At 36.9% G+C, this 15,433-nt stretch overlaps 1 protein-coding gene across 1 annotated transcript in view; it reads right to left on the bottom strand.

Annotated features, from left to right (window-relative positions):
• LOC109058224 (laminin subunit alpha-2-like) overlaps window positions 1-15,433 on the bottom strand; it is a 182,467-nt gene that overhangs the window by 100,311 nt on the left and 66,723 nt on the right. The window contains exons 7-12 of the mRNA XM_042777209.1: window positions 14,469-14,586; window positions 13,456-13,634; window positions 13,056-13,155; window positions 11,436-11,600; window positions 6,159-6,295; window positions 3,707-3,877 (exon numbers count right to left, since the gene is read on the bottom strand). Coding sequence (XP_042633143.1) covers window positions 3,707-3,877; window positions 6,159-6,295; window positions 11,436-11,600; window positions 13,056-13,155; window positions 13,456-13,634; window positions 14,469-14,586 — 870 coding nt within the window. The remainder of the gene's footprint in view (window positions 1-3,706; window positions 3,878-6,158; window positions 6,296-11,435; window positions 11,601-13,055; window positions 13,156-13,455; window positions 13,635-14,468; window positions 14,587-15,433) is intronic.

Below are 15,433 nucleotides of genomic sequence, written 5' to 3'. Positions count from 1 at the left end.
ATAATATATATATATCTATATATATATATATATATATATATATATATCATATAATTTCAAATGAGTATTCAACACTTTATGTATTTTTCTGTTCATTCGTAACTGCAGGTTAAATGCATTCATGCCCTGCATTAAACAGTGTTAAAATGTAACTAAGTAATTTTTACTCTGAGTAAATTTTAAACGGGCAACTTTTTACTTTTACTTGAATAGATTTTTAGACTGGTACTTTTACTTGTAATTAAGTGAAATTTCATGAATGTAAATGTACTTTTACTTGAGTAGAATATTTTCGTAATCTTTCCACCTCTGAAGACCACACAATAAACTCCAACAAACTCAAGTAAGGGGGAATATACAGTACATCCAGCCGGTTGTTATCACAGAATAACCTCTGCTTCACATCAGGGTCCTGATCACCCTGTCGGAGGTTATTCTACCGGCTGGATGTACAGTATGTTCAGATAGCTAGAAGTATGAGATAATGTTCTTGTTAATGTTTACTAATGAACTTACAAAACAATACCTTATGATTAACATATGATTATTTAATGTAAATTGAAATGCTTACAAATGTTAGTAAACTTTCAGTTCATATGATCTTCATTTGTTAGTCTACTCTTCATTAAACAGGATATATCATTACATTTGTTAGCTGATATTTGGTACTGTGTCTTCAGTTTAACACAACTGGAATATGCGCTGATCCCAGGATCAAAACTTGAGGGGAGTGAATAACCAGCACTCTCTTAATAACGCTTAATTGCATGGAAATCATTTGAAAATTTGTGGCAATAACCAGCACTCTCTTAATAACGCTTAATTGCATGGAAATCATTTGAAAATTTGTGGCATGTACATGTGCCTGTACATGTTTAAAATAATAATAATAAAATAATGTGATTTTGGGAATATTACATGTAAATGTCCCTGTTTTCAGGAAGGGATATCAAATTGAACATATTCACGATTCCACAAAATACACACCACACCAAATGAAAATCCATTTCATTAATGAAAACGTTGTTGACCCCCAATTACAGCCCTTTCTTAATGTATATTCCTGGTTTTAATGTGAATGTTTTTCACATTGAATATTTAAAACAAACATTAAAAAAACACAATAAGAAACTTAAAAGAAACCTGAAAATGCATCCAAAACTTAAAACCAAAACTTAAAAGATTCAAAAAGGTCATCATAAAACAAATCCGTATGAACTGAGTGGTTTAGTCCAAGTCTTGTGAAGAGACACAATCACCTTATTTGATGAATAGATAACTAACAAACATCATCAAAAAAAGTCAAAATTTGTTTTTTTTTTTTTTTTTTTTTAATTTGTGACTGTGTATTAGTTCACATCCATCTGCACGTTTACATCGGAAAACACACAACAACACTTTCAGTGTAAACAGCCCCTTATTCACATGACACAATACTTGAAGTTTCTCAAAGTTACCATTTTAAAAGCGTAGCCTCAGTGAATCTGCATTCTGGACAGATTCATGATCCAGTTCAGACCGCTTTCTCTTTGAATCCTTTGGAGCAGTTTCTTGGCCAGTGCAACAGTATCATTATATAAGAAAACAGAGAGCAAGTGGATATTTACCTACAATCAACTGAATATATCGAGAGGAAACTTAGTGCCGTGTCATGTGATTGAAGGACTGTTCAAGTGTTTTTGTGTCCACCAGAAAAAAAATAATAAACAAAACTAACCACTACAAAAACTTTGATTAGAAAATGTTTTTTGGGGGGTACTCACACGTTGAACTGTGTGCCAAAAGTAACATGGGGTTTTTGTTTGGGGGGGGGGGGGGGGGGCATACTGCATACTTCTTTCATAGTTTGATTATTTGTCAGCAGGGGCGTCACTAGCCCTTTTTTAGGGGGGCTTCAGCCCAGCCCCCCTAAAAAAAAATATTTGATTAATAAATTTTTGATTTTCAGTCCCCTTTAAAAAAACTCATTTTGAAACGGGCGGCAAGCTGCGTCAAGTTTCGGCTCCTCTCCCCTTATCTGAGTCTGCTTGGATTTAACGCATTTTTCAATCCTGCAGGGGCGCCGAGCAGAGCGAACATCAGAGAGCACAAGGCATTTATTGCGTGTGTTGCGTGCATTTATTGGTAGATTGCTAATGCTATGATATTACATCTGCATCGGTGCGTTCTTTGTCATAAATGCATTGCAGTTTTACATAATGTAATGTTACTGGAGCATTGGGAGCACACGGGAACGTCTTCGGTTTTACTCATCCATACACAACGTTCACCTTCAGCCCTTGTGTGATAGTTGTTTTTTATTCCTACAAAAAATGAAGTGATTAACACCCATGAAAACATACTTTATTATTCAGAAAACGATCATGATTATTAATTTACACAATTACAGACATTCATAATTTTTTTGACTCAATGTGCACAGAATGACACACACTGAAAGCATAGATGGCCCAGAGAGAGAATGTGGAGTTATTTTGTTTTGTATTATTAAATATAGTTTTGTATTAAGTAATAAATGAATCAGGAGAGTGTCATGATACATAAATTAGAGTAAGCGTAGAGTAAAAGGGATTTTTGATTTTCTTGATTTATACTATTTATACTAGATTTTGTACTTAGATTTATAGAAGTGGCAATCATGTGTTATTTTTAATAAATAGAAACAAATTCTAGAACAGATTAATCATATTTGCCAGTTCAGACATTAATACGGTTTGTCTATTTCTCTTTGAATATCCTTAGTTAAATACTTAGGGGTTTCTTTATGGCCAGTGCAACAGTATTGTTTATTATAAAGGCTAAAACAGAGAAAAACTAAAATAATTTATATTTCATTGTAGATGGATATACACATCAACTGCGGATCTGCAAATATCGAGAGGACACTTAGTGCCGTGTAGACATGTGATTGAAGGACAATACCACTGTTTCCAATTCATTTTTTGTGTGTTTTACATTGTCTGCCAATTTCCCTGTACATTTTATAAGCTGTGGTATTTCAATGTCCTGACTCCTAATTAGACAAGATTATTCAATGAACTGAATTATTTTTTTGGTTTCTCAGAAAAAGTCAGTGTTTGTAATGGCATCATAATTACTTCCCCATAATATGAAATACAAGGGAATACAAAATACTAATAATTTACTGGAACCACTACAAAAACTTTGATTAGAAAATGTTTTTTGGGGGGTACACACACTTACAAATATGTACCAAAAATAACATTAATAATATTACTCACACGTTGAACTGTGTGCCAAAAGTAACATGCAGCATCTTTCCGAAAAACATTCTTAAATTAATACAAATATATACTCATAAAATTATTACTAATATGATATGATATAGGTAATAAACACTGTCTGAAATTAAGTGAAGGTGATTCTCAGACAGTTCGGTTCTGATTTAATTTTTCATACTCCCATTATGCTTGTGTTTAAAGTCCCCGGCTGCGTCTCTCCCCTGCAGACACTGAAGTTAAATCAAGGGCAAATGAAAGGCTAAATGAGCCTGTAACATAATGATGATAAATGATGTCTGTATTTTGGTCATGTGACGGCATCATTACTGCACATTATACATCAGCACAGTGTGCTGGCTTAGATTTACACACACACACACACACACACACACACACACACACACACACACACACACACACACACACACACACACACACACACACACACACACACAAGCACTCACTTTCTTGCGCAGGTAAGCAGACGGGGCGCTCCAGTAGTACGGTGCTGTCAGGTGAGTCTGTGCCTCTGATTGGCTGACGGTGAGCTGGTGGGCCGTCTCTCTGCTGGGCACCGCCCACACAAGCCCCTCCCCATCCGCTCCTGTCAGATACCATCCAGACATATCCGTCACCTGCAAACAAACACACCAAATCATTCAGCTCTCTGACACTGTGCTGTATGGTAGGGCAGGCAATAGTGCTACTGGTATGTATGGTTATCATATGCAAGTGACAAAAGATATGTTTAAGTAGCATTTAAGTGTGTATTATCAATACAGCAGAAGGTCCAGCAGTAAGTAAAGTTTATTCTGTTCTACCACACTGTTAATGGAAACGCTGTGTGTGTGTGTGTGTGTGTGTGTGTGTGTGTGTATTGAAGAGGCTAGACTGCAGTTTTCTTAGAGGAACTTGCAATGAGAGGTTCTCATCTTGTAAAATGACATGCATTTATGTAATGTTCTTATGAAACAGGGAGAATGAGGTCTTTATGTTTCTTTTTTGGGAGTTTTTTTTCCTCTCTATTTTTGTTTATTTATACTGTTTTCAGGTTGGCCTGACAGATGACAGAGTCTATTTTAATTTTTTAGTTTTGGCTATTTAAATGTACGGTAAGACTAAAAAAAAAATATATACAAATGAAAGCTCTGCATCTGTTTCTGAATAAATTTAGCAGTTATTGATTTCACATCACTGTCATTTTATTTCAAAGCTTATTAGCACAGAGTACTTTCATTTTAAAGAGAATGCTATTAAAGGGATAGTTCACCCTTTAATTTTAACTTGTTTTAAACCTGTATTGTATGAGTTTCTTTTCCACAAAGGAAGATATTCTGGAGAATGTTTGTAACTAAATATTTGACATTAGCCTTTGACTTCCATATTATTTTATTTATTTTTTTCATATTCTGTGGAAGTCAATGGCTACCTTCAACTGTGAACTATCCCTTTAACTGTTATTATTATTATTGTTGTTTTTGTATATGGTTGATGACACATTTAAAAGAATCACACATTTAAAATGATAGACTGTGAAGCACTGTTCTGTGCATTAACTTGATTTGTGTTAGATTTACACTTAGAAAAAGAGAAAATGATTGCCAGTGTGCTAATTAAAATAAACATTTTCTATAAAAACAAGTATGTTTATTTTAAAAGTGTAAATATTATTTGAGCGTGGAATGGAGTGAGCATAATTTAGACTTTAAAAGAAATGAAATTTTACTGAGTTTAACTGGATTCACTGGCGTTGCTAGTGAAATTACAGTCTGACAGAAAGATTGATCTGATCTGTTCATCTGTGTGGATTAATTTGCTCATTCAACCTGTTATATTGAATAACTATTTAAAAGAATTGTCTGCATTATAATTCCAGAATTGGTGGTAATTATTTAAATTATGTGCAATACAGTACCTCACCAAATTTCAAGCCTTTTTCTGCGTAGTTTAGCATTATGTTTCTAAGTAAGACTGTGTGTGATTATACAGATTCATCAATGTGTTTGGCCACTTAATAAGGGCCTTTAAAGTCATTAAGATCTTCCTGTTCATCAAAGCCACAGAACACACAAACACGCCTGAAAAGACCAACGCTCTTTCACACACACACACACACACACACACACACACACACACACACACACACACACACACACACACACACACACACACACACACACACACACACACACACACACACAGAGACAAGCGGCCATAATTAAAGCTAGCAGAGCTCTGAAAAGACAACTCAAGGTCAGCTTAATTGTACAGACAGATGCTGGTAGCATCTCTCTCTCTCTCTCTCTCTCTCTCACTCTCACACACACACACACACACACACACACACACACACACACACACAGTCTGGTTCACTATCCTTGTAGGGACTCTCCATAGGCGTAATGGTTTTTATACTGTACAAACTGTATTTTCTATCTCCCTACACCAACCCTAAGCTTTTGTACCCATGGGGATCTCAATTTAATTCCCCACAGTGACACAAGTCCCCACAAGTTGGTGTGTATTCAGCTTTAAGTCCCCACCAGTGTAAAAAAAAAAAAAAAAAAAAACCTTTTACACAAATTGATGCAAAAAATGTCAGGGCTATTAACTTTTCACTCTTCCTAACTTCTGTGTGTAAAGACTGCACTCGTGACAGTTCAATTCTAAACGTGATGACCAGCAACTTTGTTCACTCATTAAACTGTAAAGTTATATCCATTTGAATCATCTGTGTGTGTATGTGTGTTTAAGAACAGCCATTACTGCTTAATAAGACTGAGTCCCACTAACCACGCAGAGATTTAAGATAGTGTAACTAATGAGAAATGAGACCCGTCTCTCTCTCTCTCACACACACACACACACACACACAGACACACACACACACAGGTAATGAAACAGATTGTCTCCTACATTACTGTAGTCCCAGTGGGATTCAGCACACAGGCTGGCTAGACCAGAACAGTAGCACTTCTCGCATCCACTGAGACGGTCTCCACGGAGATTATAGAATCCCTGTTTACAGCGGTCGCAGTTCTGTCCCTCCACATTCAAAGCAACAGAGAGAGAGAGAGAGAGAGAGAGAGAGAGACAGAGACTGTTGAGTGAACAGTCTGTATGCACTATTAAACACTGTTAAAGCAGCACTAACCCATGGGAAGTGTAAACACACACACACACACACACACACACACACACACACACACACACACACACACACACACACACACACACACACACACAGGTGCACAAACCCTACAGTGAAGGAAAAGTCATTATTCTTCCATTTGATTTATTTCAAAAGCTGCAGGACCTCTTCACATCTGTGTGTGTGTAACAGGGATTGTGCACCATTCAAAATTACTGCCGGAGAGTTGCTGTAACTTGAAATAAGTTTATGGCTTGCCAAAATATAGCCTGTGCATCAGTAAGATGTTTTTTGAAAGAAGTCTCTTGTGCTCAACAAGGCAGCATTTCTTTGGTCAAAATACTGTAAAAATGTGAAATAGTATTACAATTTAAAATAACTTTATAAATATAAAACAAAAATTAATTTATTACCAAACAAAAATCAACATTCATCAATCATACATACATCATTCACACACAAACTACAGAAAACAAACCAATATAATAATTTATTTATCAATGTTGAAAACAGTTGTGCTGCCAAATATTTTTGTGGAAACTGTGATACATTTAAAAGAACAGCATTTTTTTTTATAGAAATCTTTTGTAAAATTATGAATGTCTTTACTGCCACTGTCAATTTAATGAGTCCTTGCAGAATAAAAATATTGATTTCTTTAAAAAATATATAAGAGAGTACAAAACAATCATTCTGGCAACAGGACAAACACCATAGCAATGTTAAAGCAGGCCTACTATTAATAATGAAGCCCTTGTTCTTCATTTTACAGTAAATACAGTCAATAACTGAGGCACAAAATAATAGCAGTTGAATTTAAATGAAACGAGCAAGAGCTCAGCACTGTGACATGAGAGCCATGAAAGAAGTGGTCTCACATATCTGGATGAGCGATAGGATATTCGGCATTGCTAAGGACGATGGTTGTTATCAGGAAATAACACAGTTGGGAATGTTGCAACTGACCAATCAGAATCAAGTATTCCAGATAGCCGTGTAATAAATCAGAACAAATAGACACACCTACACTTAATTGTGTAATTATGTTTATTTATTCCAGTTTGAAAAATATTTGATGCAATCTATCAGAAAACTTGTGATGAACCAGTCAAATTGCTCTGTGTGGAATTGATGACTGGTAACGCTGAGTGAGTTGTGACAAGCTCAATTCAGATTCACACTAAATGATCTTCAAGGGAGTCAGTTCTTAAATTCTGATTGTCAATCAACCCTGCTGTGTGAATCCAGTACTAACTTTTCATACAGCGTGAGGAACTCTCTCAGATGAACTTTTCCGTTCCAGTCACCAGACTGTGTTCTGACACTTTTTTATTTATTTCTGTATATTACAGCTATTGGCAAGTCTGGCATCAGACTGCAGCACCTGGAGCGAGTCCATCCCGTCTGTGGGTGTCATTTACTGATGTTTCTTAATGCTCCATTTACACTGGCGCTCTGCCTGAGCCAAGTCATTACTGAACAGAGCTGAGAGTTTGCCTTTATAATCTGACCATCACAGCCTCTTCATCTGGGCAACGCCAAACACGCTTCACCTCCACTCACTCTTCATCTGTTCACCCATCCATCCGGAGAGCTGAGAGAAAACCTGTGAAGCCCTTCTTGATCATCACTAGTGCTGCATTAAAGCTAACTTTTTTCCTATTTTCTGTTTGTTTTCATGCATTGAAAGACTTTATTAGACTGTGAAAACGGATCCAGACTGAAATGATTCGCCAGCCGAATACAAAAAGGTGCAAGTTAGTTGTCAGGATAGCATCAAAGTGTAAAGCAGTATTTCATTTACACTGAACAAAGGCAACTTCAGATGTGTGTCTGATACTGAGAGATCAGATCAGAGCGACTAACTGTACTAACAGGTTCACTTTAACCTTATATTGTGTGTTTTTTTGACCCAGAAACAGAACATCAGTGGCTCTTGTTGCTTTCTTGGAACTACTCTTCTGGTTGTCAGATCCCTCATGCAAACATCCACCCACTTTGGAAAGGCTGAATCACGCGTCTGTTGCATGTTTTATTGCAGAAGGCTCCCTCCCCATCTCTGCTGCTGGAAAATGTTAAAATCCCTCGATGAGATTGAAATCAATCATTAGGGGCCTCAGGGTTCCCACCTGCTATCTTCACAGGAAGAAGAGGCCGTTCTGGAGGTTTGTGTAGAGCGCAGCTCTAAAGTCTGATTTACTGTCCATGTGGACTCCAGGGTTTATACAACAGCAGTTTCCACACTCAGTGACTGGACTTTGGAAAACCAACCACCCACTCCTTTGTCCATATGTGTTAATATGAAGGAATTATTCAGTATAAATGTTTCACGGGCGTTGTACCTGTATTTTGAATTTCACTGTGTTGTGTTTTAGGGATAAAGGAAATGTCTGTAAACTTCACAGAAAAGGTACTAGTAATTTTCTGCCATTTTCCTGTGGATTTTCTCTTACAGTGTAGATGTTCAACTGAAGGGTCCTGTGTAAAGCAGACTTTCTGCAGAAGCTCTTTCAGCCGGACTTCTGATCTCCTGCACCATCAGAACAAGACATATACAAACACAATACTCCATCACAATCCTACAAGACTGTTGCAATCATTATATTTGATCTTAGTCCACTCCAGACTTCATTGTTCTTTGATCAGTTTATCTCACCTCTCAAAGTTAAACTAAGAGAAGATATATAAAGGCCTTCTGAAGAGTTCAGATGCAAAACCCTCTAAAAGCCATCTGAACTCATGAAATTAGCATTTTTATCAAGCTCCTGTGTTTATGGTAGTTTATTTCACAATGAGAAGAAACTCAATGACATTAAAGTTTTACTGAACTAAGCAGAATAAAATGCTAATTTTAAAGGAAATTTCAAATGACTTTTAAGGGTTGAAGCACGTTGTCGTTTTATATAAAGGCCTTCTTACTAAAACTTCATGGTGGCTTTTTGTTGAAGCACGTTGTCGTTTTGGGACCTGAATTGTTCACACAAGCTGATGTCATCTGTCAGTCACCTGAGGTGCATGTCCAGGTCCGTCTCCGATGAGCTATTTTGCAAAAAGTCCCTTACTGACCATTTTCTCTCTGTCCTGGTTGTGACAGCATCTACTGAACGATTGGTTTTAATGCAGGAATATGGCACGCCTGAACAGGCCAGACTTCACAAAGCCAACTGTTTTCTGTGTTCATCTTGAAGAATTTCTTCTGGAGCATGTCGACGACTGTCAAGCTTGTGTGAGATTCCATACCACCTAAATGGGGGCCTTTTGGATTCAGTGCCTTCTTGCTTATTTGGTTGTCTTATTCAGGCTGAACAGTCTGTAGAAAGCTAATGGTGCCACAGACCTTTGTCAGAGTAGTGCCAGATTTAATTTCTGACAGGAATAAAAACAAGGAAGTGACGGCCTGAAGTACAGTGTGTTTAATGGATTGTACTGTTGTTTAACAACATAACAATAATTCAGCTTACTATACGCCTTTTCTGTAAGTCTCTTCCCCACAGCCTCGTTTTCATCCACGTTAAATTCAACTGAACCTCGAATTCTAACCAGACTTACGTCTTTAAACGGTGCCATAAAGACTTAACAATCATGGCATGTGAGAAACCGTGAAGCCATGCCACTGACTAAAAGGGACCTAACAGGCCATTTCCAAACTGATGCCATTTAAGTACATTTATGTTGCTAGTTGACCACTACTGTTCTTGCCTTCATGAACATTTTAAAATCCATTCACTTCAGTTGGGAGTTTCAGCTCTCAGTGAGGCACATGAGATTATGCGGTTTGGATTACCCAACAGACAATGGTCTGTGCAACTATATTACAGTACTCATTGTTATATTATTAAAGTGCAATCCAAGCTATTTTTGTAGGAACTAGCTAGCTAACACATTTGTAAGTCTCTTTGTTTAAAAAGTATTTGCTAAGTGAATAAATGTCAAGGAAAATGTTAAGCTTCAGTGTAACTTGCCCCTTACCAAAAAGTAGTATACTTCAAGTTTATTTTATTAAGTATACTTAAGTATAGTTCAAGTATATTTAGACTTTTTGTAAGTAGTTTAAATGTCATAAGTATATTTCTGAGAAGTACATAAAGCCCATTTCTGAGAAGTACATAAAGCCCATTTCTGAGAAGTACATAAAAGCATACTTTCCTATTTTTGAAAGAAGTATACTAATAGCACACTGTAAACTTATTTTTCGTAAGGCTTGTCTCCCTTTATTTGAAGTTCTCCTTTGTGTTCTCTTTTTACCCTGGTTTTTCAGAGTCATGTACTTGTTTTAATGAGCCTATGGCCATCTAGCAAAGGTTTTATGCTCACCATGTGTATCAAAGTGGTCATTGCACACAAATATCTGACTGCTCAATGATGCAGTTCACCGGAATTTAATATCTGCTGTTTGTCAGCTGAAGCTGAATTGAGATCCTCGTCACTGAGCTAACTGATCAGCGAGTGTACTTATCTCAGTGCTCGACATCAGGATGAGTTTCTTGTTAAATCATTAATGCTGCAGGTTCAATGTTCTTCCCACAAACTGTGTATGTGTGATCTTCTGCATCTCAATAATTACCTTAACCTGGGTCAAAGCTCATCCTGTTACACTAGAAACCATTCTTTGCAATTGTCTGAAAATCTGAAAGCATCCTGTGAACAGTAGTTATCAGAAACACAGATCCTACACACCCGATGAAATCACACTGACCTCCATGAAGCCATTTCTCAGAATATCTAAAATCTAATCAATACATTTTGTGACGCAAATTTTGTAAGAGAAGTACTGTAAGGAAGGTTTTTTTTTTTTTTAAATGACCAAAGGGTCATTTATGCAAAAGTTATGATATACACATGATTTTACATAAGTGCAATTTGGAATTTTTGACTACATGAGCTGCCACTGACTAATAATATAAGTGCACAAGTATCTATTCCAAGTTAACATCAAATAATCACATTGGACAAAGTATAGTAATATTTTGCCGTAGCAGTGAGAGCAGTGATCATGGCTGTATAAGCAGAGGGAGGCCAGTGTTAGTGTGGTAACACGTGTCGTACCTTACACACACAGGGCGACTGGCAGGGATCCTGGTTAATGCTGCCTTCACTGCTGCAGTTACATCGCTCACACAGAGGGAATCCTGTGTATCCAAACGCACACATGTCACACTTCTCACCTGTGTATCCCTGCTTACAGATGCACGAGCCCACTGCCAAACCTGCAGAGACAAGAAAACTCAGCATTACAGCCTGAACTCCCGCTCAACACACACACAGGACAGCTTTACTCAACCACACACAAACAACCAAAAAAGAAAACTCATACTAGTAGTTAGTTATACTAGTTATCTTATAATTATCAGTCTCTTTAAGTGGCTTTAGGTTTTTGTGTCAATACTATGAATGTAAAACAAAGCACTCCTTAAAAACACTGCCAGTTTTTTGCCAGAATTATCTAATAAAAGCAGAAAGCAAACAAAGCAAAAAAAAAAAAAAAAAAAAAAAAAAAAAAAAAAAAACAGTATAGTACGTACAAATTAGAACATCTTTAAATAGTGATACATATCAGAAAGGTGAGTGACAGAGGAGAGTGGGGTAAGTTGTGATCATTTTTACAGAAGTTTTCCTCTATGCAAAAGTACATGAGAGAGAGGTGTGCTACTGTATCATCTGAAATTATAAGGTCATCTATTACATTCATAAATGACTTGTATAAAACAAAAATGGTCCAAGGACAGATTGCTGTGTCATGCCTGAGTGGAACTCAATGATTCACATTTTGAATAAAAAAATAATATAGTATGTATAAATAATACATCAACAATACATTTACAGTGGATACCTGTCATGATTCTGGCCTGTGTTCCCTGTTTTTATGTGGACTTTTAAGTTGCTTCCTGTCTGGTGTGTCTTTGTAGTCTTTTTGTAGTTCTTTTGGTCTCCCACATTTCTCGCTGATCATCTGCATGTTTTCTTAAAATGGTAGCTTTCCTTTTGCAAGTAAATTTGACATCTACTACAGGTTTTTCAACAAAACCAGCACATTGTCATTACTAACTGAATCATATATAGTAGCCTACAACTTTGACAAGTTTCCTAAACCTTTCGCACCTACAGCACGCATTACAAATATTGATGCTCAAACGCAGATATGTTCTGCATGTCTAAAGTATATAGAAAGAATAAACCAGTTTTATAAACTCATTGATTTAGTTTAACAACTTTAAATACATTCTGCATACACAATAAACCACTGAAAATTTCATTTTTTTTATCCATGTTTCACTTTTAATAAAATAAATAAATTAAAATTCCATGTTTTAATAAAAATGTAGGCCTATTTAATAAAACTACCAATAAGCATATTTCTAGTATGTTTTGTTTATTATTTAAGAAACCTGCATTGAGAATCAGGCTCATTCAAGTCCTCTGTAACACACACACGTGCATAATGTCAGCATCTCGCATGTTAGAATCCTTGGTAATCCTCTGCAAACATCCACACTGGTTGAACTGGCTCATTCGGTTCTTTTTGAGACAAACATATACTTTGGTTGTGTGTCTTGCATCACCACTAAAAGAACTAAAGTTTGATCAGTTCGATTTGTGAACCGGCTCAAGAATCAGACATCACTAAGGGCTACTGCTGGATCTTGTGTGGTGTTGTGTTGTACCTGCGGTGGCCTGACTCTCATCTGGAACACATGCAGAGTGCAGTGAACCGCTCAGGTCACATGAGCAGGGTCTGCAGGGCCAGCGTTCGTCTGGATGCAGCTGGGGAAATATTTACATTATGATGGTCAATTACACTGAGAACAAAAACCATCTGATTGTCCCTTCAACCTTTTAGTAATGTTGACCCATGGCAACAGTTCATGTTGCCATGAAATTAAAGTCAGAAATGGGACATTTTGCCTTTCTGAGTAGAATGCAAGGCAGCGTAAGTCCTTTAAAGTCCTGTGTCTTTGAGTAGTTCAACACACAACAGTACAGAAAGTACGCAAACAGCCTGACAAAATGTTGTTGCTATATGTATGCAGTATATATATACATGAACAGAATAAAGAAACTCACCTCAGTTGGTCTGTAGTAGCCGTCTACACATGATTGACAGTTAATTCCTCCTGTGTTTTCAGAGCAACCAAGGCAGACTCCGCCCCCCTCATATTCACCATGAATATTTAAACTCAGCTTAGCGTCGGCCACAGTCTGGTTGTAATAGCATTCCTCTGATTTGCCGTGACAGTTACACTCTGGCAAATAAAGACATCACACAATTATACAACTATAAGAGAAGCTGTGCAGCGTTACAAGCAGCACCTGACACATGACACTGAAAATATAGCAATACCACAGATGGAAAAGTTGATCTGAATACTGGCAGAGCTATGATTCAGCCACAGGTAATGACAGGTGTGCTGATACTCCGACCAACAGCACCATGAATTCAGGATCTTCCATTGCTTGTCCAAAAGAGATGTCTAAATCTATGTTACTAATTGGAGAATGCCCCATTAAAGCTAGCAACTGCAGTTTGGGCCTCTCCTGAGAATGGCGTAACAAGAAGGCATAGCAAGAAGTAACAATGGAGTAGCATTAAGGTTGCCAAATTGAGTGATAATGCTTTACTACAGTAGTTAAATAATCAAGTTAATATTACGTAACTTAAATTTTAGATTCAAAATTGTCAGTTACTAACAAATCGGTGGAGTGAATAATTCAATGACTTGTTTATAAAGACAGTCAGTGTGTCTGAAATCGCATATTGTCTGAATAGGTACTAAATTTGATGAAGAATTTACACAGACAAGCAAAGTGATAGAAGGAGTGGAGAGTCCAGGTGCTGTTGGACTGTTACATCAACTAATCTTGAAATGCTAATCAACCAATCAGATTGAAGGACCCAAACTAACTGTTGCAAAATTCATATTAAGATGTATTAACTGTTACCTAGTGTAACTATGATATGACTAGAGTCACTCAGATGTCATATAACATGAACTGGTGTATCTAATTCTTAAAGACCACACCTAAAATAAGACATTAATGGTAAATAAAGCAGCATGCTCAGCTCTGTGGACACTTACTTTCACAGACGTGGCGTGTGAGGAAGGTTCCCGCCATCCAGGGTTTCTGGTTGTAACCAGGGCAACAGCGGTCACAGCTCTCACCACAAGTGTTGTGTTCACACTCACAGCTGAATTTCTGATGTGGGAACCAAGCAGTCAATCAAACCAACTGTGTAGAAGTTGAATGCCTTCCCAATTAAAACTCACTCTGAGATGGCAAACACAATGCACAACTGAATAAGTGTTGTAAGCACCACTGAGGCTTTCTCCGGTGTGCATCATAAAAGTTGTGAAATAATTGACTAATAGTGGCTGAATTTTGGTGCTAAGCTGATCAGTGGTCTAATAGCATTTGCCAATGTCTAAATGACTGAGTAGGCCAATCAAATCAAAGAAGACACATTTACTGAACATTTACTGAAGCAGAGCATGAATTTCAACATGAAACTTATGTTTTAACCATGAAAAAGTGAGATGAAAGAGCAAGTAAGCAGCTTAACATTTCATATTTGACTTTTTTAAACTGCTACGATAGAAATGTTAAACAACCGACAGTCATTTACAGGAATGCAAACAGCTCAGCCGTTTTCAGCATATTAGACACGAGATTAAGAATGAATGTGTACATATTGGGAATGAATTTAACAAACTTGGTTACACTTTCCTTATAGCCTTTCAGTGCATTCACTCATCCTCAGACCTAAACTAGAACATTGTAAACGTGACTTTGACAAATGTATTTATAGGCTAAGGTTAGGATCGTCATATTAAAGCTGATTATTAAATAAATAAATAAATAGATCAAAAGCATTTATTTTAGTTCTAGAAACTATTTTTCTTTATCCTTCTCCGTCTTCAGTCCTTTCATTTTCTCTTTTTGACAATAAGCTCGCAAGTGTCTGCAACCTCTTTATATTGATATGTTCATGGCTGGCCTCTGCTCAAAATTTAAAGGGATAGTTGATTAAAAGTTAAAATTCTGT

Source organism: Cyprinus carpio, chromosome A20, assembly GCF_018340385.1.
Source record: "Cyprinus carpio isolate SPL01 chromosome A20, ASM1834038v1, whole genome shotgun sequence".
Classification (NCBI taxonomy): Eukaryota; Metazoa; Chordata; class Actinopteri; order Cypriniformes; family Cyprinidae; genus Cyprinus; species Cyprinus carpio.
This window is presented reverse-complemented; position numbering and strand designations above follow the sequence as displayed.